Genomic DNA, 26720 nt, shown 5'->3' with positions numbered 1-26720 from the left:
AGTTAATTCAAAAAATAAATGTAATATTTCCCTGCAGTCTACTCCATGCACATATCATCTGTGTTCTGAATACATGCTTATAATGTTCCATGAGTTCCTCATTTCAAAGAATGAAGCCCCTTTACAAGGTAATTATAGCATCATATAAAATATTATGTATCCTAGAAGCAAAATTATTGGAGTAAATTTTGCTCAGAAATAAACATGCACTCATTTTTAATGAGATTTCAGAGAAGGATATTGAAAGACAGTTTCCAAGATACTGTCTTTCATATCAAATATGAAATATTTAGTTTCATAAGACAGTAAACTTCTTAGTAATTGGAAGAGGCAGAATAACCTAATCCATACTTTTTTTTTAAAAAAAATGGCAAATAGGGGCAGCTAGGTGGTGCAGTGGATAGAGCACCGACCCTAGAGTCAGGAGGACCTAAGTTCAAATCCAGGCTCAGACACTTAATAATTACCTAGCTGTGTGACCTTGGGTAAGTCACTTAACCCTATTGCTTTACAAAACAAAAAATAGCAAATAAAAAACTGCTAATTTCTATAACCCAGCAGAATTTGACAAAATTGTTTAGAATATGAAATACAACTTGAAAAAAATCTATTCATCCCAAGTTTATGCATACTTGTCCTATTGCAGGATCCCCATTAGGAAGACTCAGGAAAAGCAGAGAACCTTCTTCATGAGCATGAGTCTTAATTCTCATGAAGAAATCCTAGGGATCATTCTATTCAACCCATTCTAGAGGCAGAAATCCCTCTCTATAACATTCCCAACAAGTGGATATTCAGTCTCCACTTGCAATCCTCCAGTAACGAGAAACTCACTACTCCTATTTCCAATACCAAGAAGCCTAAAAAGGACTTCATACGTGTCAGGTCTATGCCTGATTTTTGGACTAACACTAACTTTCCAATGCTTTTTGCTCTTGCAGTAGGATCAATTTTCACTGCATGTGTAAACTAAGTAAATTAAATTTCCAGGGAGGTAATATTTGCATAAATAACAGTAGTATGATATGCACCCATGCAAGCCACAGCACTACAGGTTAAGTTCTTAAGAAAAACAGTTGCATTGGTGATATGTGCTTAATTTCACATTTTCTGTTTTGAGCATTGAAGCAAATTGAGAAATGAATGCATGACTGAGAATTTTTTTCACATTCTTGTGAGTTGAATCTGAGTTTTCATTGATGACTTCACAAGTGTTCCCACTGGAGAGACACTTTTTATCCAGTCCTCACATGATAACTTGGAAACAAAAGTGCAAACTGACAGTACTTCACCAGGAACACCAGGGTTGGGTACATGATGAGCAATTTGTATAGAAAACTGGCATTCAGGATACTCATCAAGCACAAAGTTTAGAATTTTTCTCAGTGCAAAGTTGATCTAGTGATCACCCCACCCCATATCAAGGATTCTACATGCTGTAGAAGCAATTTTGGGTGTACACTGGTCAGGCATCTCCTTCTGGTTAGAATAGTAAGGTACTGAAGGGGAAGCACTCTGTCTTCTCCTTACTTTGTTACCCTATGGAGCCTGGAGACATGCCAGGAGCACAAAAGGCAGCTCACCCAACAGGATGGTCTTGATGATTATGATGGAGCCAGACTTTCAGGCTAATGTAGGGAATCATTTAAGCTTAGTTCACTTGGTGAGCTCCTGCTCATGTTGGTAAGACTTGCCATCAGTGACTTAACTTTGTGGGCATAGTAGTCCCTTAGGTTGACCGAAGGAACCTCTTTCATTCCATCTCCAAAATCACAGCTGCGCATGGCACTTTCAAGTTGTTTTTGTCGCCTATAAAAATGTGAAAATTTATTGAAGATCAAAGTTATTGGCAGCACCACCACAAGAATGCCAGCAAGGATACAAGCTGAGGCTGTCAGCTTTCCAGCGGTGGTCCCTGGAACAACATCACCATAGCCTACAGTTGTCATGCTTACAGTTGCCCACCACCAGCAGGCAGGGATTGTAGTCAGACCCTCATTTTCTTCTTTCTCAATGGTGTAAGCCACTACAGAGAATATTGATATGCCCACTGAAAGATAAAGCAAGAGGAGCCCAACCTCTTTGTAGCTATATTTTAAGGTTGCCCCCAGAGACCGAAGACCAGTTGAATGTCTGGCCAGTTTTAGGATGCGGAAAATCCTCATGAGCCTGAGGACTTGAGCTACCCTGCCTAAATTGGCCAAGGTGGGAGAGCTCTCCACCACCAGATTGACCACCAGGGTGATGTAGAAGGGGATGATGGACATGAGATCAATTAAGTTCAGCGCATTCTTAAAAAATTTGAAGAACTCTGGGGCCACAGCAAACCTGGCCACTAGCTCAAAGGTAAACCAGGCAATCCCAAAGTGTTCCACAATTTCAAATCTGGGATCTTCCTCTGGGTTGCCTTGGCTATCGGGGATCAGAAAGTCAGGAAGGCTGTTGAGGCACATGGTGACAATGGAGCCTAGTACCACCATGATGGAAAGAATGCTGAATACCCTGCTCAGAATGGAATAGCCTGGGTTATCCAGGGCCAACCATAGCTGTCTTCGGAGGTTGCCCAAAGGCTGTCCATCAAACTTGGACGCATCGTTGTAGAAAGCCAAGATCTCATCGAAGGAGGAGGTAGTGCTCTCCTGGTCACTTTGCTCATCCCACTTCTCTTGGTCAGGCTCCATCTTTCTTCCGTGATAGCTGTAACTGCAGCAGGAGTCGATGAAGAACTCATTGATCCCCCAGTACTCTATCTCTTGGCTAAAGGAAAAAACGCAGAGCTCCCCCATCACGTGTAGTTTGCCTGTGTTATAGAAGTGCAGGACGTAGGGAAAGAGCTCCGGGTTCCTGTCAAAGTAGAACTCGTTCTGCGCGTCGTCATAGTCATCACACAACTCCAGAATGGACTCCTTGGAGCGGCAGTGCAGGAGTCGCCCTAACCGAGTCTCAGGGAAGCGCATCAGCGTGTGGGAGCGCAGCTTTTTCTTGAAACCCCCAACGTTGACGCTGATCTCACTATCCTCGAAGTTGGCTTCGGACAAATCCGACAGGCTCTGGCCAGTCATCGTGGGGAGACCCGGGACACTGACGGGGGCTACACCTAAAATTTGAGGGAACAGGGAGGAGGCGATGAGCGGCGGTGGGAAAGGGACACACATCCCTAGCTGGGATTTCCCTATCCTCTCCTCTCCACCCCCCCCCCCCCAACCTCCGGCGGCAAGATTTCAGGATCACATCGTGCATTCTAACGTAACGGTTCCTGGGGATGGATCAGGCTTTTGCTAGTTTCTGTTCGGTGATTTTTTTTTTCTGGTTTCGTCGGGGGTGAAATGGAGTGGGGTGGGGATTGACCTCCTTGTAAATGTTGGAAGTGGACCCGTCCATCCCTTGGTACGATATTGTCTCGGAGTGTTTCTGTGGGGTGTGGCAGTGGCTAACCACATCTTCCACCCCTCTTCCCTCAGGTCCCCTCACTCCATTGACACTTGGGCAATTTTTTTTTTGCTTATGTTGGACAGCTCAGTGAACTATCCTTTGCATCTCTGATTCTGACAGCAGTCGCATTGGAGGTAAATGTAAGCTGCTAAAGGGTCACAGTAGGCTTAAGATACCCCTCTTTTCCCCAACCTACCCAATCCAACACGGTCCCTGAGAACTGGACGATTTGATTAAGAGAAAGTAGGCTTTAGATGGCTATGTAGAAGGTGTGAAACAAAAATAATTGTTGTCTTATCTTTTCAAATAAGGAAATGGTCATTTAATGCCCACCACTCTTTTCCCCGCCTAGAGTGTTCTACCTCGCCAGCGCTTCTTCATGGGCAGCTGAAGAGCCGTGTCTGCGTGTGTGTGTGTGTGTGTGTGTGTGTGTGTGTGTGTGTGTGTGTCCCTCCTGTTACCTCCCTTAGTTCTCCATCCTTCTTGTCAGCTAATCAGGAACCGGTTCTACCCTGGCCCTCTTTTCTTTCCTGGCTCCGCGCCCCAGAGCCTCGTGCGCTGCGCGCTGAGCTCCCTGAATTTTTTCATCTCTCCCCCCCCCACCCCAGCAAAGCTGATTCTCGGAGAAGAGGGAGTCAGCTCTTACCTGCAGTCTCGGGGATCGGTTGGAGATCCAAGTGCGAAACTTCACAGACCACCTTCTTAGCATTGCTGCTCCTGCTGTTGCTGATGCTGCCCACTGGATGTTCGTGTGTGTCTGTTTGCGCGTGTCTGTGTGTGTGTGTGTCTGTCAGTGTGTGTGTGTGTGTGTGTCTGTCTGTCTGTCTCTAGCAGGAGGGATTCGGGGCGATGTCTCCTGTTTGTCTTCCAAGCTTGGGTGATCAGAGAACTGCCAGCTGCTCGTGCCCAGAGTTGAGAGGCTGCTCCTTGGCCTTGGATTTGGGGGAGTTACCCCCGACCCCAGACCCACCTCCCTCTCTCTGCAGCACCAGCCGCTCCCTCAGTGGGGGCTGCAGCTGCCCGCTCGGTCAGGGAGCCTCTGAGGGTGTGGGCTGCTGCGGGAGCTTAGAAGATGCCATCTCCCGGGGCTGGAGGAGCCCGACCGCCAGGCCGGGCTAGGCGGCTGGTGCTGAAGGGACAGCTCCCGGGTCCCGGCGGACCCTGGCAGCAGCCGCCTCTGTCGTTGTTGCTGCTGCGGCAGCCGCCGCGGCTCCTGCACTCAGCCTGGGCGTCATGGCGACCACCGCCTATGCCCCCACCTCAGCGCTCAACTGACTCTCCCCCAAGGAGTCCGCTCCAGTCTACCGTGAACCCCACAGGTGCCTCAGCCCACTTCCCCTGGCCGTGGCCCCTCCCACCAAAACAATATTCTCCAGAACCCGGGGTAGCCCCAGGTGGCCTAATCCTCCAAGATCCCGGGGGGCGGAGGGGGGGGGCAGCTAGCTTTTACTCTTTCCCAGAAGACTGGCCTGATGATGTAGGGACATGGAGATTAGGGTAGGGGTGGGTTCAGGTTGGGGGAGAGGCACACAATTTGAGAAGAATTCGTGTTTTTCCCTGGCTGTGCCAGAACCGGACAGCTCTGAGGGGTTGGAGATGTCAAACCTTTTTCCCGCCTGAAGAAAGTTTCTGGAGGCTTCCTAAGCAGCATGGGGGAAGGGGAGTGGGAAGGAGGAAAGAACGGAAAATGGTAGCCCCCCCCCCCCCCAACAGCTTTTCGGAGTAGAGATGGTGGGGAAATCGGAAGCCCTATCTATATACGTGTGTTGTCTTCAACATGGAGCTATTTCTCTGCACAAAATGGGAATTGTGTTTACGTGCAGGTGCTATTTGTAGAAGTTGCGTTGTGTAGGTACAGAGTAGGAGCTATGTGCTGTGGGTGCCACATGTACTGAGTGTGCACGGTGTGAGAACTGTGTGTGCATAATATAGGAAGTGTGTGTGACCTTGTCAGGTGCTTATGTAAGTGGATGAGATGGCTGCTATGTATGGACATGGGAGATGTATGGAAGTTTATTTACTCTGTGTTCATCAAGGGAAATCTGTGTGTATAGATAGTAAGATAGCTCGGTGAGGGTATATGATTGTGGTGTAGCAGTTGTGTTTGTACACTTGTTCAGGCTGTTCACAATGCCTAGAATTCTTCCTTGTCACCACTTGAAACCTTCCCCCACTCCTTTAATTGGTAACAACTTTCATTTTCAGATTTCATATAGCACTTTGTTTTAACCATGCTATAGTGTGTTGCAGCAATCTTTGAGAGTGTCTTAGCTCCCTAATTTCTTGTTTGTATTATGTTTTCTCCAATACCTAGAACAGTCCTCTACATGCGGTAGGCATTTAGTTTTATTGCACAGTATGTATATACAGTGAACTGTTCTAAGTGTAGAATATGGGATGCATGTGTATGTGTTAAGGGAGTCATCTGTATGCGGATGCCATGTGGGAGCTTAGTTTGTAAGTGCTAAGTTTGGAGTCATATGATCTACTCTTAAATCCTGGCTCAGTCATAATTCTACCTGTGTGACCTTGAAAGTCATCTAATCTCTCTGAGCCTCCATTTATTTAATCTGTAAAATGAAAAAACTGGACTAGATCAGTGGTGTCAAACTCAAAATAGACACAATTCCCTACAGCTTGCAGATAATCTTAAAAAAACACAAATTAACATTAATTATGTTGCATTGTATGGTTTTCTTTTATTAACCATTTCCCAATCACATTTTAATCTGGTTCAGGCAGTAGCAAGGTTTGTGACACTTCTTGATTAGATGGCCACTAAGATCTCATTAAGAGCTAAAAAAAATCAACCTGGGCACAGCCTATTCTCAAGGAATATACCTGCCTGAATCTTGATGGCTTTATTCTAGGGTCATGTTTTTCCAGTGATCTTCATCTTCAAGATGGTGGGTCCAGGTTGAGTTGTAATTATCCTGGAGAATTGGTCTCCAGTTCCTATCTTCCCTTGGTCATACTGCCTGTTTCTCCTTTCTTTTTCACTAGGACCACCTCTATAGCAGGGAATGATGGCAGCAGTCATTCTATACAGCAAGCAATAATCAAAAAATGGATTTGCTACATTGGATCAAAAGGTTTGGGAAAAATACAAACCTAAAAAGCAAATGCATAGACAGTGCTGGGATCTGCACAAGTCCACTGCAGCTGCAAATTCAAAGACAGCCTTTCTCTCCATGTGCACAGTACATAATGCAGGCTGTTGGCTCTGCACTGATCTTCTTAGCCTCACCCACTAGGTTGGAAATCATCATCAATAGCATTACCTTTAAACATGGAACACAGTTCTAGGGCAGAATCTGTTTCTACAACACTGACCTTTATTCAGTGTTCTCCTCTCTCCAGGAATGACTTAACATGATTGGTTATCTCAGACACCTGCCTACCGTCAGAAACACCTTGAGTCTCTATTCTTGTAGGTGGTGCTCCTCTCAGTATATGTTATTGAAAGATTGTTTATCTTTATGATTTTCATGTCCAGGGAATGTGAGGATGAGAGAGCATATATCCTCTCTTATCAGACTTTTAATGTTTGTCGTTTCTTCAGAGAGCTTTATATGTGTGAATGTGTTTTTTCCCCCAAATATTCCACATGCTCTGGTTTAAGTATGTCTGATACACAAATGTTTCTGGCATCATGTAAGTTCTCTGTGTGTGCCCATATGCACCCCCCCCGAATCCTTTTTTGCTGTTTTTTGGCTTTAAATTTTCCTCTCCTTTATCTCCTGTATTTTGGTTGCATATATTTTCCTCTTCCCTTTTGGTCTATGTGTGTCTACTAAATATGTCGCACACCCCCAATTGGTTTTCTTTGTCTATGTCTTTCCCTTAATATTTTTCTAACCTATGTATGTCATATCTATGACAGATTTCCTGGTGTGTGTCTGCTGAGTGTCTAACAGCCCCTCACTATGTGTGTATTCTGTTCTTTGTGTTAGCTCTTCCCTTTGTGCTTATCTATTAACTATATTGCTGTCTCTTTCTCCACTGTTATATCACTCCCACCCCCTGCTTTGTGCAGCTCTCTGCTTCATTTTATATTTGTTTTTCCCTGCTGTGTGTCACCCTCAGTTCTTTGCTTATTGTGAGTTCTATGTGGTAGGCTGTCTCTGTTTTTCCTTCCCTCTCTCAGCATAAGCCTCATCTTCTTTCTCTGTGGTTCACAGTACTCTTATCTATTCACTGTTTCTCCATATTTCGGTTTTTATATATTATGTCTGTGTGCATATGTGTATCATCTTCTCTCACCTTTCTTTCTTCCTTTATTTTAGTCCTTCTTCTCTCTAGGTTAAAAAAAATCTTGATGTCATTTCTTTTTTGTTTGAAGGTCCCTGAATTTCCCAACTCTGCTTATCTACTTGCCTCCTCCCATTCAGGTTTGGTTTTTGTTCTTTCTCACCCTCATTTTGCCTTGTGTATGCAGCAGGATTTCCCCACCTAACTCCACCCCCGATATAACTTCTCCCCACTCTCTCATGGAATACAATTTGGCTTCTGCCTTTCTCTTTGTTTTTCACAATTCCACACCCATACAATCTGCTACTGGGGTACTGCTGGGATCGTTGCTGTCCTCCTCCATTTGACATTATCAGTGGGCATTTTCTTTTTTTTCCTATTTACCTTTCTTTCTCTCTGCCCTCTACTCCCATTAGCCCCAAACTGTCACCCTGCTCTCTCCTCTGATGCTAGCACTTCCAACCTGCCCCGTTCCATGCCTGGCAGAGAGAGCCTCATGTGAACTCAGAAGCTGAGCTGTGTTACTCACACCAGACAGCCATGATACGTGGCTGGGTTGCTGCCAGGTTACTTGAGCTGTCTCTTTTTTGATCTTCCTTATAAGGACTGAAGAGCAAAATTCCTGACCTTCCCTATACAGGTGGAATTGATTGTGAGTCTTCAGGCCCAGTGGGAAAGGGGTTATTTCAGCACATCATTTATTTATTGGAAAGGACAAGAAAGAAACACTGTGTTCCTGACAGCTGCGTTTGTGTAGGGTTAAGTGTATGTGACAGGCAGAGTCACTTGTTTATTTCCCAGTGACTACAGCCAGAAGAGAAATGGAAATGCCTTCCTCCTTTTCTTTCCAGAGGGAATCTGCTTTTGTCTATTGTTTGTTTATAGGTCTATGTCCTGTTCTTAAAACACAGTGCCCTTTTGTGGGTGCAGAATCTCAACTGTGTTTCTGTGAAGAAGTAGGCTGAGACAGTAATAGAGTCCAGTAATAGAGTTCATGTAAGGGGATGGTGAGGAGAAAGGAGAGCATTCAGGGAAGCTGGGGAACCCAGGTCTGCAGGGGTTAATGAACCCCAGGCATGGCTTACAGCCTAAATCCTCCGCACCTGGGTGCCTATTATTTCTCTTCCACTCCTGCCAGATCACTGATCTCTCTGCTGCATCCCACACCTCTTGGGCTCAGCTTCTTCAGTGATAGGCGAGAAGGTTGCATTGGTGGTAGTGGCAGCTAAACAGACTGTATCTGCCTGACCTATATTTTCCCACTGCAGAAAAAAGCTCAAGTCTTTACTGCTTCTTCCAGGTATTCAAAAGGCGTGTGCACCTGCAACACATCCCTCTTGTAGCCTGATCACTGGTTCCCCAACCCAGGATATCAGCCAACTTTCCTTCCTCTACTGCTCTCTGTCACAAGCCAATTACTTTGTTTGCCTAAGGCTGAAACTGGTTCTATGTGTTCACTCTATAAGATCATTAAGTTATCCTTTCACCCTTCTCCATTTTCCATTTCACTCTTCTCCATGAGAACAAAGGGATTGGAGAAAGTTGTTGGTCCTGAAGGAAACTACTTACCCCATACCTGGCTACTTACCTGAGAATTTGAGATTCTCAGCACTATTGAAGCTATGTACTATGCCTTGTTCAGATTGTATCCCACTCTATACTTATTAAAGTAGATACTGGATAGGTATTATTGGTTGATGAGGAAAAAAAACAGGAGAAATTCCATTGTGGAGAAAGGAATTAATAAAGATTATATCATAATAACTAACCTTGATAAAAGATTTAAAGTGCTTTATATAAACTCTCATTTGAAACTCACAATAAATTTAAGAGGTAAATGGAATTATTTCCATTTTATAGATGGAAACTGAGGCCTAGAGATGTTAAATGGTGTGCTTAGTTTCCACCACTTATTAAATGTCCAAAGCAGAGTTCAAAATTAGGTTTTCCTCCAACTTCTACCATTTCCTCTCTCATACTCTATCTTCTGACTCATTGATTCCTGACTCTCTCTTGACCACATTGTATCTTTGACTGCTCTTTTCAGTACTAGTTATACTTTCAATCCTTTCCCCTGGCTCATTGGTCTTGAGTGGTGTCAGAATAATATATATACTGTGCTGCTTATTGCAATTATCCTTCCTCCATTATCACTCAGTGCCTTTCCTCCTTTAACATAAATGCAATCCAAATTTATTGCCCAATCCTGATTCCTGTAACTTATCTGCTACTCCCAGAATATTCTTCTTCCCTTCTCAATTAATTTAATCTGACTCATTGTTTTACTTCACCTGAACTCCTGTCTTCCTTCTAAGGGATTTCAGCATGCATGTTGATTATCCCTCAAACCAGTAAGTTCCTCAAGCTACTCAATACTCATGATCTCCTCTTCCACTTCAATGGGATGGTCCAGTAGATAAATCACTAGACTTGAACTTGAGAACATCTAAGTTCAAATTTTGCCTCTGACCCCGGAACAAGCCACTTAAATGTTATCTGCCTCAGCTTCCTCATCTGTAAGGTGGAGAGAATAGCAGTGGTTGTGAGGATCAAATGAGAGACTATTATTGAAGTGTTATGTGAGCCATAAAGCACTACATAAATTCTAGCTATTATCATACCCTTTATCTTACTATCTACATCAAGTATTCTACTTTAATGTTCAAAAATTCTGAGTTTCTTTTATCTGAATATAATCTTTTATCTTCCTTCTTTCCTTGGGCCTGATTCATTCTAAATCTATCCTTGCTTATGACATTTAGTCCCTCCATTTGACAGTATTAACCCAAAGCATTGTCCCTGCACTAGCTATGCCCTCCTCTCTTCTCAATCTCACCATATAGTGAATCAATACTATTCTATGTAGACTCTTTACTACTCTCAAATGCCCTGTTCCCTTGTCCTATCTCTAGTTATGCCTTGCCAACCCAATCCTTGATTATTCTTACCACCTGCCTCTTTCACTACAGAAGCTGAGCAGAACTGGAGAAAATCACAAACCAAGTAAACCATGCTTTCAAAATTTAGACTAGGTAATTTCAACTGGGACCACACTAGAGTAGAAAGGAAATCTTACTGTTACCCCCAACTGACTGATCATTGAATCACCAACAGTGGCTTTTCCAAATCTTTTTTTCTCTCTCAAGAATTTCATGATTCCCTCCTCCCCACACTGAGCTGGTCATCACTTCATACTGTGTTGAGTTGCACTTCTGGATTCCCTCAATCTTCCCCAGGTGATCATTAGAGGGGTGGGAGACAAGGATGACAAAGGAGACAGGTATTCCCTCAAAATCTCCAAGTGCTCCATTTATTTACCAAAACATCTATGCTTAAATACCTTTCCAGTCTCTAATCCACTCCCACTCCTGTGGCACTTAGTAAGATAAGACTCTGGTGTTCAAGACACAAGTAAAGATAATTTATAATTCTCCCATACACAATGGTTCCCAACAATACTGCACTAAAAAAAAAAGACCATTTGCTGAGAAGTCCCTCAATCTTCTCTCACATCCCTCTGATGTTGCCTCTCACCATATTCTTCACTGTAGTGTCTAAAGATGAGCTAGTCCATGAGGTTTCCAAGTTCAAACTTTCTACCTATACCCTTGATCTCATTCCTTCCTGTCTTGCCAAAAAACTTTTTCATGGAGAACTCACACAAGGCAAGTATTCATAAGGGGGTGAGAAGAAGCAATACTGAGACACACTGAAGGGTCATTGAAGAACTTTAGAATTAATTGTACAGCAGTGGAGATAGTGGCACAGGACCACCAGCATGGCATGCCCTCATCACTGAGCATGCTGCACTCTATGAGGAAGGCAGAATTGAAGCAGTTCAAAAGAAACATGACATGTAAGTTCAGAGTATCCACCCAAGTGTTCACATGGACTATTTGTGCCCAACCTGTGATAGAGCATTCTGAGCTTGTATTGGGCTGATCAACCAGTCTGACACACTGTAATTTGTCTCAAAAATAGTGCTGTCATTTTGGTCTTCTTTGATAACAAAGGACAAGAAACAAGCTGTACTATCATTCACACTATCTCTCTTATCTTCAATCTCTCCCTAGATAGTGGTTACATCCTTGTTGCAATATTAAACACTCTTCTTCCATTCTTTAAAAAATGCTCACTATATTCTTCCATTTCTCCCCTTTGGGTTTTTGGGATTATTATCTTGGTTCCCTTCCTATCTATCAAACCAATTTTTCCTGGTTCCTTTTTGATGAGTCTTCATTCATGCCATGTTCATTAATTGTGAACTTCCCCCTACACTTGGTATTTGAACTTATTCCCTTTTCTCTCTAGAATCTTTCATGGTGTTCTCATTAGCTCCAGTGGGTTCAATTATCACTACTATAAAAATGATTCCCACATATATTTATCTGGCTCCAGTCTTTCTCTAGAGTTTCATTCCTGTATCACAAACACCCTATGGAACATTTTGAAATGAATGACTAGTAGGAATCTCATACCTAACATGACCAAAATAGAACTCATTATAAACAGACTAAAAAATCTATCCCCTAGTTAAAACTTCCCTATCATTGTTGAGGTACCATTCTCCATCCTTCTACCCAGATTTGAAAATTTGGTATCATCTTGACTCCTCTCTTGTCTTCTTGACTCTCACTCATAATCAGTTGCCATCTCTACTTTCTTCTGCACATATTTTCATCACCATTTTAGTTCAGGCACTCATCACTATTCCTATATCTGAGATGAAAGGTGATGAACTAAAATAATGATAAAATATGTTCATAAAGACAAGTAGAGATTGGAGAGATTTTCCATAATATGAGATATTTTGTGAAAGAATAAATTACAAAATTTGGCAACTGATTATGAGTGAGAGTGAGGAGTCAAGATGACACCAAGTTTTCAAATCAACAACAACATCCTACACACAGAAGCTTAAGTGATTTTTCTAGAACATAAGTCTGATCATGTCACCTTTCTTTCTATTCAATAAACTCTGTTGGCTTCATTGGCCTAGAATCAGACATAACCTCCTTCAGCTTCTAAAGCTCTTTAAAACTTGACTCCTTTTTAGCCTTTTAATAAATTGCTCTCTTCCAGCCATACTGGTGGACTTTGCTGTTCTTCACATGGGAGGCTCCATCTCTATTCTCCATAGGAAGCTCTTTCTCCTAACTTTGCCTCTCGGAATTCTTGGCTTCCTTTAAAACTCAGTTCCAGAGTCATGAGGCTTCTTCCCTTCCTCCATTATCAGAGCCAATTCTTCTCTTCTGTATTTATCTGGCATGGACAGATTTATGTATATGTTTTCTTCCCCATTTGAAAATAAACTCCTTGAGGGCAGGGAATGAGTTTTTTTTTTCTTACTGTTTGTATCTTAATTGTTACAGTGTCTATCAAATACCAAGTACCTAGTAAATGCTTTTTAATTGGTTAGCTACTACACCACAGTGCCAGCATCTGCTTATTAGAAGGAATCATCAGCTTTGTCACCTATCTTGACCTCAGTTTTCTCATCTGTAATATGAAAAGATTGGAGATGATGTCCTCTCCAACTCTGAATGTTTTCTCATTAAAAAAGCCATCTGTAATTGTGGCTTCCACTTCCTCACTTCCCACTCACTCCTCAGTCCCTAGTAATCTGGATTCTGACATCACCACTCAACTGAAACTGCTCTTTCCAAGGTTACCAACCACTTTTCAATAACTAAATCAATTGGCATTTTCTTCTTATCATTTATGACAACTCTGTAACACTCAATACTATTGGCCACTCCTTCCCCCTGAAAACTCTCCTCTGTAAGCTCTCCTAATGCCATTCTTTTTTTTCTCCTTTCTGCCTGACTCTTCCTTCTCAGTTTTCTTTGCTGGAGCAAAGTCAGAGCACTCTTCTCTCTCTCTCCTCTCATAGTCTCTTTCCATCTATCATTTCTTTGTCACTGTCTCTTTCTCTGATCTGTGTTCAGTGATCACCTCTCTGTGAATAATGACCTCTCTCTCTCTCTCTCTCTCTCTCTCTCTCTCTCTCTCTCTCTCCTCAGTTTCAGTCCAATTGACTGCTAAATTTCTCTCCCTCTTGAAATCCCTCTGCCCTCTCAAACATTACTTGCAAAACACATGCCTTTTTCTGTTGAGGGTTCCATCTTAATTAGACTATGAACTCATAGGAAATTAGGTTGAGCCTCTGGTGACTTAAAGAAATTTACTGTGAGTTTTAAGTCAGTTTTTGGGAACACAAAGAGAAACAAACAGGCAAGATTGCATTGCATTAATGTGTAGAGTACCCAGAGAAGCAGGTTCTATAACTTCAAGACAGATCCTGGTTCAAAACTTAGGGTCATCCTCAACTCTGTCTGCCTACTCAACTCCTCACCCCCTACTATGCATTTGTGACTACTGTCTTGATTTTACCTGCACCGTATCTGTTCCTTTGTTTCCACTTCTGTAGCCCCATCCTAATTCAGGTCCTCAACACTTCTCTCACTTGGACCATTGCAATAGCTTCTTATCTGACCCTGCCTTCAAATTCTTTCCTTCTCCAATCTCCTTGACAAAGAGAGTTAATGTATTGGACTGGGAAGCTTTATGAAATTGGACTCTAGGTTTTGAAACTTGCTCTGTCCCTTAACTATGAGCAAGTCACTTAAACTTTGGCTGTTTCCTCAACTGCAAAATGGGTATATTAACACCAACTTCATAGGATTGTGGTGAGGATCAAATAAAATAACATTTCATTATATAGATGAGGAACTGAGGCAAATTGGGTTGTGATTTACTCAGGGTCATACAGCTAGTGAATGTCTGAGGTCAGATTGGATTCAGGAAGATGAGTCTTCTTGATTGTGGACCCTGTACTATTCACTATGGTACCACCTAGTTTCCCTATTACTCTATTTCATTCTAAAAACATATATTGTGGGTCTTCATCATGCTGCTGCTGCTGCTGATGATGATGATATAGCTAACACTTATCTGGCACTTTTAAGATTCAGAAAGCACTTTTGGCAACGAATATGTCTGAAGTGCTTTATAGCATGAAGGGCACGAGACTCTAGGACTACAAGTAGAAAGGCAAGAATCTACTCACAAGACGTTTATATTCTAATGAGGAAAAAACATGTAAAAAGGAACTAAAAGGATGAGGGAGTACCTACATTTATGGTCACAGTTTCTGGAAGGGTCACCAGCACAGCCAGGAGGGAAATGAAGCTTGGCCAGTGTGGGAACCTTCCATAAAACCAAGTCCTTAGAAGGAACTCACCAGTGAGAGAAGGAAGCTAGCGTGACAGAGAAAGATCCCAGTTGAGCAACCCCCAGGAGCTAAGGAAAGGTTCATGATAAATAGGTAGCTGTGGCATGATGAAAAGTATGGAGAGTCAGAAGCAGATCCTGGAGAGGGAATTTTGTATAATGTGAGGACAACAATGCTGTAATGCTCTGATGCTGTACATTTTACCAAAGAGACCAGGAGAAGATAAGTTACTTCCTTAGGGTCACATGAATAATATTTAAGGCAGAATTTGAACTCAGTTCTACCTGACTATGAATCCAGTACTTACCCTCCCATTAAGAATATAGGAGCCCTAAACCAGTGCAAGGAAAGTTATGTTGTTTTTCTTTATTAGAAAGCAAGTTCCTTGAAGGTAGAGATTGTTTTGCTTTCTTGTATTCATCTAACCAGTTAGCTTAATATTTTATCTACCTATTTATTTTTGTTATTGTTCAGTTGCCTTTAGGTGTGTGTGTGCGTTTCTCTGTGATCCTGTCTGGGATTTTCTTGGCAAAGATAGTGGAGTGAGTCTGGAGACTAGATTTGAACTAAGGTCTTTCTGACTTCAGGCCCACTACTTTATCCATTGTGCCACTGAGCATCTATTTATCTTTTTACCTAACTATCCATCTGTCCACCAACCATCTGTCGCTGCTAGCCAGGCACCCTGTGTGGGTGTGGCTTCAAACTACAGATAACAAATATTCCAAGGCTGGGCACACTTAAAATTGTCCCTTTGCTTACTGAGCCTGTGTTTCCTCCTTTGCCTTGTGGATTTGGGACTGATCTGAAAGTTTTGCTTTGACAAAAACCACCCTTGTCCTTTGTCTGTCTACCCGTAAGGTATTCCAACAGCCTCAAATCTTTAAATGTTTTGAGGCAGGATGTGCAGGAATAAGCCTGTCAGATCTGCTGCAGAAGAAAGACAAGAGAGGCGGGGTGTTCCCCACAAGTGAGAAAACTCCAATTCACGCTCTTCCCCCAAGCCAAGAACATGGGGCTAATTTTTCATTCCTCTGCTTCGATGGGACCCAGGCATCTCAAGCTAAACATAGGCATCGAGGAATGTAAATAATGATGTGTTTTTCTTAATTTAGGGAAGTTTCAATTAAATCTTGCTAAAATGGAAAAAAAAAGCCCAGCTATTTTTACCAGAGTAGGGAACTACTCGATTAGGCAAGATAGGGAGGTGGGAGGATAAGAATGCCAGGGATAGAAATGCCACCTACCAGGGTCTGTCCAACTGGCCAACAGCACAGAATTAGCCTTTTGTATTATCTCTCCTGACAGAGAAGATAAACCCTCCTTAACTGGATGTTTCCTTCCTTTGTTTGCCATCATCCTTTTTAAGGAAATAATTCTAACCAGCTGGAGGAAAAGCCAGACTGACTTTCTGAAAAGTCTAACTTAATAACACAAAGGCAATACTCATAGAATATTGGAAGAGTAGAGTTGGAAATGTTAACAATTCTAAATCTACTCTGGCTTCCAAATAGCCACCTCTCCCAAATTCAAGTTCGTCTGATATTTAATATCTTACCCAATTTGACACTATCCTGTCACCAGTTTTATCTCCTTCTACTCCATAGGACCAAAGATGTAGAGTTGGAAGAGATCATGGTGTACCATCTAGTTAAATCACCTCATTTTTACAGATGAGTAAATGAAGGCTCAGAGATGTTGTCCAACATTACATAGTATGAGACACTCAGGCCTGAGTCCCAAGTTCTCTAACTCCAAAAGCAACATACTCACTACCATAACACCAACCTCATACCCAACCAAATTCTTTGTCATTCTCAAGAATATACCTGAAGTTGTTCCTCTGTGCCTGGAATGTTCTCTCTCCCCTATTTTGCTTCTTAACTTTTCTTCTCCTTTAAATGCCCCCTTTTCCAGGAGATCTTATCTCAAAAATGGTTAAAGATTTTTCCCTCCCCAAATTCCATGCAATATTTTGTTTAGCACTTCTCTAATGGATTATTTTGTATTATAGCTATTTGCATATTTTATCTGCTTAATAGACCACAAGCTCCAGAAGGAGCACAGGAATTCCTCGTTCTTTGGATGATTCTGTCTTTTCTAAATTTTGTATCTTTATGATGAAACTTGATTTGTATTTGAATGGAACAAAAATTGAATTTATTTTTACAGGTGTTCTAATTTAGTCTTGTTGCCAATCTGAAATGGAAGACCATCTGGCCTAGGGGTTCTTAATTTTTTTTTTTGCATAATGTGTCCCTTTTGCAATCTGGCAAAAACAATGAATCCTTCTTAGAATAATGCTTTTAAATGAATAAAATAAAGTGCAAATGGCTACAAAAGAAACCAAATATAATGAAAGAGTAACCTGTCTGTCCATCTATCTATCCACCTGTCCATCTGTCTGTATATATAGATATTAATATATTTATATATATGAATATATGTATGTATACCAAGTTTATGGGTCCTAGGTTAAGAGACTCTGGCCAAGTCTAAGCTATTGATGAGCAAGAGCCCCACTCTCCCTACAATTACAATCCCTATAATCCAGATTCTGCTAGAAGACTTCTAAGTGAAGAGGAACAACACATTTCAGGGCTGCTAGGTGGCACAGTGGATAAAGCACCGGCCTTGGAGTCAGGAGTACCTGGGTTCAAATCCGGTCTCAGACATTTAATAATTACCTAGCTGTGTGGCCTTGGGCAAGCCACTTAACCCTATTTGCCTTGCAAAAACCTAAAAAAAAAAGAACAACACATTTCACTGAAAATGGTCCTAATTGTTAGAAAGTTTTCCTTGTAGTGAGTCTGAAACTCCCACCTATTGCTCCTAATTCTGCCCTCTGAAGTCATCAAGACACTTCCACATATTCAAATAGATTTTGCATCTGGGGACATCACCATCTTCGTCCATATCTAGCCGCCAGAGTCAAATGGCTCCAGAGGAGAAAGTGAGGTTGATGACTTGGTAGGTCTGCCCCTTCACTTCAATTCACTTTGAATGTCATGGCATCACCACCTTGGTATCCTCTTTAAGTGTAAAGGACAAACAACAAATAGACCTATCCTAACCCCCTCTTCTTCCTCCCTCACCCAACCTCAGACTCTCCTCTCCTCTAATTGAGTTATAAAGACTGTATTTTCTTCTCTATTGTGCTAATGCTATTTATGGCTTGATAGCACTTAGCATATTATCTTACAGATAATAGGTACTTAATATATGTTTCTTCATGACTTAAAATTCCTACAGGTGTCAAGCCATACAAAATATAATCAAAAAAATATCCAAAAATAAAGTTTTGCTAGTTATAATTAGTGGTATATCGTACGTATGAGGGTGTCCAAATTCAAAGAATCATAGATCTGGAGCTGGAAGGGACCACAGAGTCCTTCTAGTTCAGCCTTTTTATAAATGAGAAAACACAGGCTTAGATGGTTTAAATGACTGCTTTTCTAAACTCACATAGTTGTGGGCAGGATTTGAATTCAGGTCCTCCAATTACAGAGCAGTAGACTTTCTATTGTACCTATTGAAATGAGCTTTTGTCCATGATATTGACCTTATAAAACAAAGACCCAGACAGAACTTAAATATCCAAAAAAAAAGTATTAAAATTTTCACCTTGGGGGGAGAGATATGCATTTATCCTAATGAAGTTGTGATGAAGTTTCAGTCACTTTTCAATTGTGTCTAACTTTTCATGACCTCATTTGAGATTTTCTTGGCAAAGATACTAGGGTGGTTTGCTATTTCCTTCTCCAACTCATTTTACAAATGAGGAAACCAAAGCAAACAGGGTTAAGTGACTGGCCCAGGGTCACATAGCTAAAAAGTGTCTGAGGCCATATTTGAACACAGGAAGATGAATCTAACTTTAGGCCCAGATCTTTCTTCCCTGCTCCACCTAACTACCCAAAGATATTGCTTTAGCTCAATGTATTTCTGGATGTCTTCTGGAATTACTTTTAGTAACTGAATATTATTTGGAGAATTTTCCCTGATAATATGTGCTAGCTATTAAGAGCTATTATATATTTGCATGTATAAATTCTTATTTATTTGTGAAATATTAGTTTCCTTTCTACTCATTCTTGCATGTCAGTATACATTAGCCCAGAATATTTACTCTCACAATGTCTAGTGCAGTGTAAGAGCTAACTTTGGAACTTGCCTGTGGAAATTCAATAGCTGTGTGACTTTTGACAAGTGACTTTCTCAACCTCAATTTCATTATCTGTAAAATGGGGGGAATAATTGTACCCACTCATTGTTGTGAATGCCAAATGAGAAAATAAATGGGCTTAAGGTGCTATATAATAGCAAATCATCATTTTTAACATACATTAGTTAAACATCTATGTGATTTAACACTTAGACTAAGATCTCCATTGTGGCTCCCTTTTAAGAACTTTAAAAGGACCTGAAAAGATGACTCAATCCTAAACAAAAACTTCCCTCTATTCCATCTCCCATCCATCTCTATTTTTCTCATTGAATTGAAGAGCACTAAGGGGGCATTCCCTGAGGCAGTCCTCCTCATGTAGGGCAGCTCTCATTGTTAGGAAGTTTTTCTTTAATCATTTCCCTTTCATCCCTCTCAGCCCTAAAATTGTTACTGTGATCCTTAGGTCTTGGCTTGATGCCTTTCTGTCCCTCTCTAAGCATTTGTAATAATCATACCTCACTAGATATCCATACTCTATTCTCATATATCTTACCTCAAAAGAAAGGAAATGGTGGTTTTGTGGGCTAATTGGTGCCTGGGAGAAGTGGCCACCTTACCTGGGAAAGGCATCACCAACTCTTAGATGTAACCACAATGGGGTAGGAGATTGAATGTAATGGGTTTGTTTTTTGAAGCTGATGGTCTCTGGAGGTGGATTATAGCTTTAGGGAGGAGAATGTCAATAAAAGAGGTAATGAAGAATATACTGGTTTCAAGAAAAGAGGAAAAAAGTGCCTGCTAGCTTTGGTTGCTGCCAACCTCAGAAGGTGGTGTGGGGTAAAAGGAGGTGGAGGAAATCACTCGTACTTATTCATAGGCTCCAAGCGGAAACAGAATGATCCTTCTCAGGAATTATCTGCCATTCCATTTATGGTAGGCTTTCCCTGTTTTTAGTTTTATAGGATTTGAATCAGAGATTGTCTGTTTAAAATGCTTTAAACTCACTTTAGCATGCTGGTTTAAAATGTTAGTAACCACCAAAATATATCATCTATGTATCAATGTTTTTCTTCTAACACTCTAGATTAGAATTGATATGGGAAACATAGAAACAGAAAATAAATAAGAATAATCTAATAAGCTTGTAACCAAAACAGTAACTGATTGTGGAGGCCCCAGAGGGCCAAATTCGGCACTGAATTTCACTCCCAGACTTGTCAAACTGTCTCTTTTGTGGAAAGGGGCCATTGAAAGGGTTTGGGAACTAACTACATTTCTTACAATCTAAGCTCAACCTTGGCTTCTTGGCACTTTAGAGAGGAGCCAGAGACATAGTTGAGCCCCAAGGGGCAAATGAGAATGAGCCTGGCTTCTGACCTCATCAGTCAACTGAAATTCTCTCTCCAAACTGCTCTCTCCAAAAATTGCCAATGATCTCCTAATTGCTAAAACTAATGTCTGTTTCCCAGTCCTTATCCTTCTCGACCTTTCGCAACTTTGACATTGTCAATCACCTTTTTCCTCCTTAATATTCTCTTTTCTCAGTTTTCTTGACATTACTCTCTCCTGGTCCTCCTCTAAAAAAAAACACTCCTCAGTCTGGATTTTCACGTTTTCTAGCTGTGGTTGTCTCACAGGACTTTGTCCTGGTTCCTCTACTCTTCTCTATACTATTTCATTTGGTGATCTTATCAGCTCCCAAGAATTCAATTAGGATTCTTGGATCTACAAGTTCAACCCTAACCTCTCTACTGACCTCAGTCTCAGATTTCCAACTATTAGTCATCTCTAACTGGATTACAGTAGATACCTTAAACTCAACCAGTCTAAAACTCACATTTCTCCCCAGACTAACTGTTGACCATATCACCATCCTCCCAGGATGGTAACTCAGCCTCACAACCTATAGCCTTGACTTCTCATTTTCTCTCATTCCCAGATCCTGTTGTCAAATCTTGTCATTTCCATATTAGTAATATTTATTGTGTACAACTCCTTCTCTCCTCTGACACTACTGCTACCAACCTGGTGTGGGTCCTTATCACTTCATATCTGGACTATTGAAGTAGCTTTCTAGTGGGTCCCCTTGCCTGCAGCCTTCCCCCACCCCACTTCAGTCCATCTTGCACTCAGCATCCAAAATGATCTTTCTAAAAGGAGGTCTGGGGGCAGCTAGGTGGTGCAGTGGATAGAGCACGGGCCCTGGAAGCAGGAGGACCTGAGTTCAAATCTGACCTCAGACACTTAATAATTACCTAGCTGTGTGGCCTTGGGCAAGCCACTTAACCCCGTTTGCCTTGAAAAAAACCTAAAAAGAAAACCCTAAAAGGAGGTCTGATCATGTCCTTCTCTCCCACTCCCAGCCCTTGTGACTCCAGTGACTCCCTGTTACCTCTAGGATTAAGTTTTAAATTCTCTGTTTGACATTCAAAGACCTTTGTAACTTGGCTCCTTCCTATCTTCTCAGTCTTCTTACACTTTACTTCCTACTATATACTCTTTGATTTAACAAAACCTTGTCTCTTGTCTGTTCCTTGCAAAAGATGTTCCATTGCCCAACTCTATGCACATTCTTTGGCTGTCCCCCATTCCTGGAATTCACCCCATTCTCATTCCCATGTCCCCATTTCCCTGGCTTCCCTTAAGTCCTAAGTAAAATACAATCTTTTTATAAGAAGCCTTTCCTGTTCTACCTTAATTCTAATGGCTTCTCTGATGATCATTTTCAATTTATCCTGTATATACTATGTGTAGATATGATTGTTTGCATTTTTGTCTCTCCCATTAGACTAACTTCTCAAGGTCAGGGTCATTCTTTTGACTTTTTTTGTAACTCTATCACTTAGGCTGGTATATAATAGGGACTTTATAAATGTTTATTGACTCACTGACTGGCAATATTATCACCCTAGGCATTTGATAAATGATACTTGATTGACTAAATGATTAATTTATGGGAATTAGAGGCAAGAAACTCAGTAGTTAGCACAACATGGATAGGATTTTGAGTCCAGGAAGTTTCTGTAAAACTTTCTTCACATCACCAAAGCCAGGATAGATACATAGAAACCAAATTCCATTACAACAAATTACTAGATTAAGAGGCAGAAAAAACTTTGTTATGACCTGGGTCTGAATCTACTTCTGACTTTGAGTAATGTGAACAACAATGTAGAGGGCTAGACCTTTTCTCCAATCCCCATGACACCCTCAAACCTTTCCAAAAGAGAAATGATGAGTCAATGATAAAGCAACTTCTGCTGTCTATAGTCTAGGACACCCAGGATCCAAAATAAGGTTGGAAAAAACCAAAATTGATCATTATAGATCCTGAGCTCACTCAATGCCACCCCCCCCCATGCTACAGGTAGTGAAATTACACTAGCAGACCCAAGGATGCAACAAAGACTGACATCAAAAAATCATCCCTACACTCTGATCCCTTTTCCCCTCCTTCCAGTACTGTAAAGACCTTGGGTCCAAACTGTTGGAGTTTGTTCAGGCTTCAACAGCCAGCTTGGTCAGAGTCCTTTAGGAACAAAAGCCTGCTGAAGGTTAGAAGCACCAGCCCTGCAAAGCTCTCAAGTACTGGTGTTCCAGAAAACTCCAGACTGGAAACAGCTGGAACAAGACCAAAAAACTGAGGCATAGAGGGAGTGGGACAGGCCACCAAGATAGGTACATAATGAATATAAGGGGTTGTACAACACTCCACCAAGACTGAGGGAAAAATAACAATTGGAATAGAGGCTTAAACTGCTAAGGTGGGAGGAGGCTGAGATGTGTTGAGATCCAATACCCAAGAAAACCACAATCAGAGGGAAGGGGGTCAGAAATTGAGTGATAGGGAAAAATATGAGGGAGAAGAAGACTGAAAGTACCAAAGAGTTTAAGAAGAAGAAAACTCAAAGACCCTGAAAATAAATTGCTACATCAACAGGGAAAATTGTTACAACAGAAGAAAATATAGGCTACAGATCTAGTAAATTAGTTTCGGCATCTTTGACTAAACATTGGAAAATAAAGAAAAATGGCCCAATGTTTGATGAGACAGAGGACTCTGTGAAATTTGAGAACATGGAACCACAAAACCCCATTCCTGAGACGTTTAAATAAATGAAAATTATAAGATCAGAATTCATATCCTCCACAACAAAAATAAACAGAATTAAAAAACTTGTATCTTCCATGGCAACTCTCATCAAAGAAATGAGAGAGAACAGTAGACTGGAAATGCAAGTGCACAGAAATGAAGGACAAGAAGTGAAGCAAAAAATAGTAACATTAAAATAAAATTTTCTTACTATACAAGCAAAACATATTGATCCCAATTATAGGACAAATAGAGACAACCTAAGGGTCACAGACCTTCTAGAAACCCATGTTAGGACCAAAAAAACCCTTAGCACCATAATAAAATAAAACTGTTCAGAACTTCTAAACATAGGAAATGAAATTCCAATTGAAAGAATTTACAGGGGTGGCTAGGTGGCACAGTGGATAGAGCACTGGCCCTGGAATCAGGAGGACCTGAGTTCAAATCCAACCTCAGACACTTAATAATTACCTAGCTGTGTAGCCTTGGGCAAGTCACTTAACCCCATTGCCTTGCAAAAAAATGAAAAAAAAAGAATTTACAGGAAAAAATTCGGGGCTCATCTGCCTTTGATGTTTATTTCACCAGTGTCCTTGGGCAAGTCACTTGATTTCCTTGGGATCCAATTTCCACAACTACAAAATGGGGGGTTTGGACTAGATGACATCTGAAGACATTTCCTGTTCTAGAAATGGGATCTTAGGGGAATATTTTTCTATGTCTCTCTCTCTGCCTTTTTCTATTCCTCTTAATTTTAGTGTCTTTTCTCTGCTAATCATTTCCTATTTATCCTAAATATAGTTTGCTTTTTATGTATTTGTATGTTGTCTCCTCCTTAAGGGCAGGGAATGTCATTTGCCTCTGTTTTTGTGTCTCTACAGCTTAGCACAGTGACTGGCACTTAATAAAATATTGATTATTGATTGATTATCTCTGTCTTTGTCTCTTCTTTCTCCTTCTCTTATATAAAACATATGAAACATATGTACATTGGTATATGTACCCATCCAATATTCCACACATTTCCAATATTATAGGGTAAAGTCAAGTCTTGAATGGTTCAATAAAGGAATATAGAATTTATATATCTACTTAAATTTTTTATAAGGGAAATGAATTATAGGAAATTTCAGACTACTCTATAATCAATTGACAGTAGTATTCCCTAAGGGCCAAGGACAGCACCAGTGCAAAATAGTAATTTAAGTGACCAAAGTTTTTAAATTCTGCCTATTTTGTGTGAAATATTCCTGCTAAGCATATTTCCCCCTAAGGTACTTAGGGGTTCAATTGAGCATGAAAAAAAAATCTTCTGGAGATATGTCTATCTGCTGTGCACAACTACTCCTAGGCTTAGTCCTGATTTATATTCCCTGGGTTTTGTGTGGCATTACCCTTACTCTTTTTGTTTTTCTCTTCCTTTTTTTGTAAAAATAATTGTATTAAAAATAAGAACTTCAACAAAAGGAATCAGATACACAAAAGAGGAAGAAAATCATATGCAAAATCATAGACTCTAAGCTATTTATAATTTATTTACCAGAAAGAAAACTATATGGAGTGCTTTGTAAATATATTTTAGCAAAATATGAATAATGATGTCTAATTTGCCCATTGCCTATATCTGCTTCTGATCTCTTTGCCACCTGGGCACTTATCAGATTATGTTGCTGTCATTTAAACATAGTCTAATTCATTATGGCTGTTATTATTTTAATTCTAGTTTGTTGGTCTGAAATACAGGGAATGGCTTTCTATATTTCTTTATATTCTTCATACTTATCATTCATGGCACAAAAATATTCCATACCATTGACAAATCACAAGTACAACATTTGGCATTTCCCACATTCAATAGTCAATTCATTGACGATTTACTCAATTGTAGGTCCACTGCTTCTCCTCAGCCCAAAAGCAGTGTGATGTAAGGACACAGGAAGAGAGTAACAAGAATCCAAAGGCATCAATGTGTCCTATGAGAGTAGAGAAGGAAACAAAATTTGCCTTGAGAAAATTGTCCCAATCTCCACTTCTGTCTGAAAAGCAGACAGAAATGGTGAAGAAGAAAGGGGACTAGCCCAGGAATCTGGACAGATGTGGATTTGAATTCTAGTTCTGTAGTCCACTAACTACAATTTTGGGCATTTGACTTAAGATCTTAGTTTCAGTTTACTCATCTATAAAATGGTTATGATAATATTGACAATATACTTTCTTGAGGATAACTTGAAGGAGCTAGGGATATTTAGTCAAGAAGAAAGATTAAGAGAGGATGTGGTAGCAGTCTTCAAGGACAGTTTTACAGAAGGTGGAATATACTTTTTCTGCCTTACCCAAGGTCACGCTGCTAGGAAGTATCTGAAACAAAATTTGAACTCAGTTCTTTCCTAATTCCAACATTATGTCCTCTGTGTTACCAGAAGGCTCTCAAGCAAAAATTGAATAACTACATGTTGGGAGGATATTATAAAAGGATTTTTTTCCAGATATGGACTAGACAGACCCAACAAGTTAGGGGATAGCTACCTTCAAGCATATGACATCTTTCCCCAAAAGAATAGGTGGATGAGAAGGACTGAAGCAGGTACTGTAGAGCACTTAAAGCTTGGTTAGATTGAACACACCATCTCTAGTGGTTCTGACCTTTGTCTTGCCACTGGACTTTAAAGACTATAGAAGAAACTGAGGCTGAGAACTTTGTGCAACTCTACCTCTTTTTTTTTTTAGGTTTTTGCAAGGCAAAAGGAGTTAAGTGGCTTGCCCAAGGCCACACAGTTAGGTAAACAACTCTACCTCTTAAACCCAATTTAAACCCAATTCCCATGCAAGTCTTTGGTCCTCTTTGAAAATAAAGGACACAGGGGTGGCTAGGTGGTGCAGTGGATAGAGTATCATCCCTGGAGTCAGGAGTACCTAAGTTCAAATCTAGATTCAGACACTTAATAACTACCTAGCTGTGTGGCCTTGGGCAAGTCACTTAACCCCATTTGCCTTGCAAAAAAAAAAAGAAAATAAAGGACACAAACAATAGACATGTCCTGAAGTTTTTCCCCATAACTTAGGAAAAATATAAAAATATTCTAGGAAACCTCCAAGGCATATTGAAAGGAAAGACCTCTAAACACAAAATTGATATGACCTCTTGTGGTTGTTCAGTCTCCTCTGATTACTTCTCCCAGGAAATCAAAGTCCTTGAATTTTCCTTTGACTGTCTATGTCCTAGCAAATGGACACTCTCCCTCCAAGGGCTCCCTGATCATAATTTTCCATGTGCCTCCCAGAATCTCAAAATTTCCCATTCCCATGAATGATAACCTCATTTTCTATTCTCCAAGTGTTTGTTCTTTACTGACACAAATGATTCTTTAAATGGTAGAATTTCATGCAGTGTTGGGGAGAAGGAACACTTTAATTATTGCGATTCTAATCTCAATTGTTTAAATGACATCATCTCTAAAAATGGGAAATGTAGAAAAATATTGATTCTTATCTCTATTTCTTAAAGAAATTTAACTATTGCAAAATACCATAATGAGGGG

The 26720-nt window shown here is 40.8% G+C and overlaps 1 protein-coding gene and 2 long non-coding RNA genes across 7 annotated transcripts in view; 1 reads left to right on the top strand and 2 right to left on the bottom strand.

Moving 5' to 3' along the window:
* Positions 1-1110: 1110 nt before the first annotated feature.
* Positions 1111-3062, bottom strand: KCNS2 (potassium voltage-gated channel modifier subfamily S member 2). Its single transcript, XM_074207190.1, has one exon. It carries the CDS (start codon positions 3060-3062, stop codon positions 1629-1631), a length of 1434 nt encoding a protein of 477 aa, XP_074063291.1. The 3' UTR covers positions 1111-1628.
* Positions 3063-4606: 1544 nt separating this feature from the next.
* Positions 4607-26720, top strand: part of LOC141497725 (uncharacterized) — a 32989-nt gene continuing 10875 nt past the window's right edge. Inside the window, exon 1 of the long non-coding RNA XR_012471424.1 lies at positions 4607-4751. This is a non-coding gene — a long non-coding RNA (uncharacterized LOC141497725). The remainder of the gene's footprint in view (positions 4752-26720) is intronic.
* The window catches only part of LOC141497724 (uncharacterized), a 164033-nt gene continuing 143485 nt past the window's right edge, over positions 6173-26720 (bottom strand). For 4 of the 5 annotated variants that reach the window (XR_012471421.1, XR_012471420.1, XR_012471418.1 and 1 more), the window contains one exon: positions 24748-25154. This is a non-coding gene — a long non-coding RNA (uncharacterized LOC141497724). Of the gene's footprint in view, positions 6474-7695; positions 7731-24747; positions 25155-26720 lie in introns of those variants that run through there. The other variant, XR_012471419.1, reaches the window with a different exon arrangement.

Source organism: Macrotis lagotis, chromosome X (genome assembly GCF_037893015.1).
Source record: "Macrotis lagotis isolate mMagLag1 chromosome X, bilby.v1.9.chrom.fasta, whole genome shotgun sequence".
Lineage (NCBI taxonomy): Eukaryota > Metazoa > Chordata > Mammalia > Peramelemorphia > Peramelidae > Macrotis > Macrotis lagotis.
The sequence above is the reverse complement of the archived record's forward strand: the minus strand, read 5'-3'. Positions and strand labels throughout refer to the sequence as shown.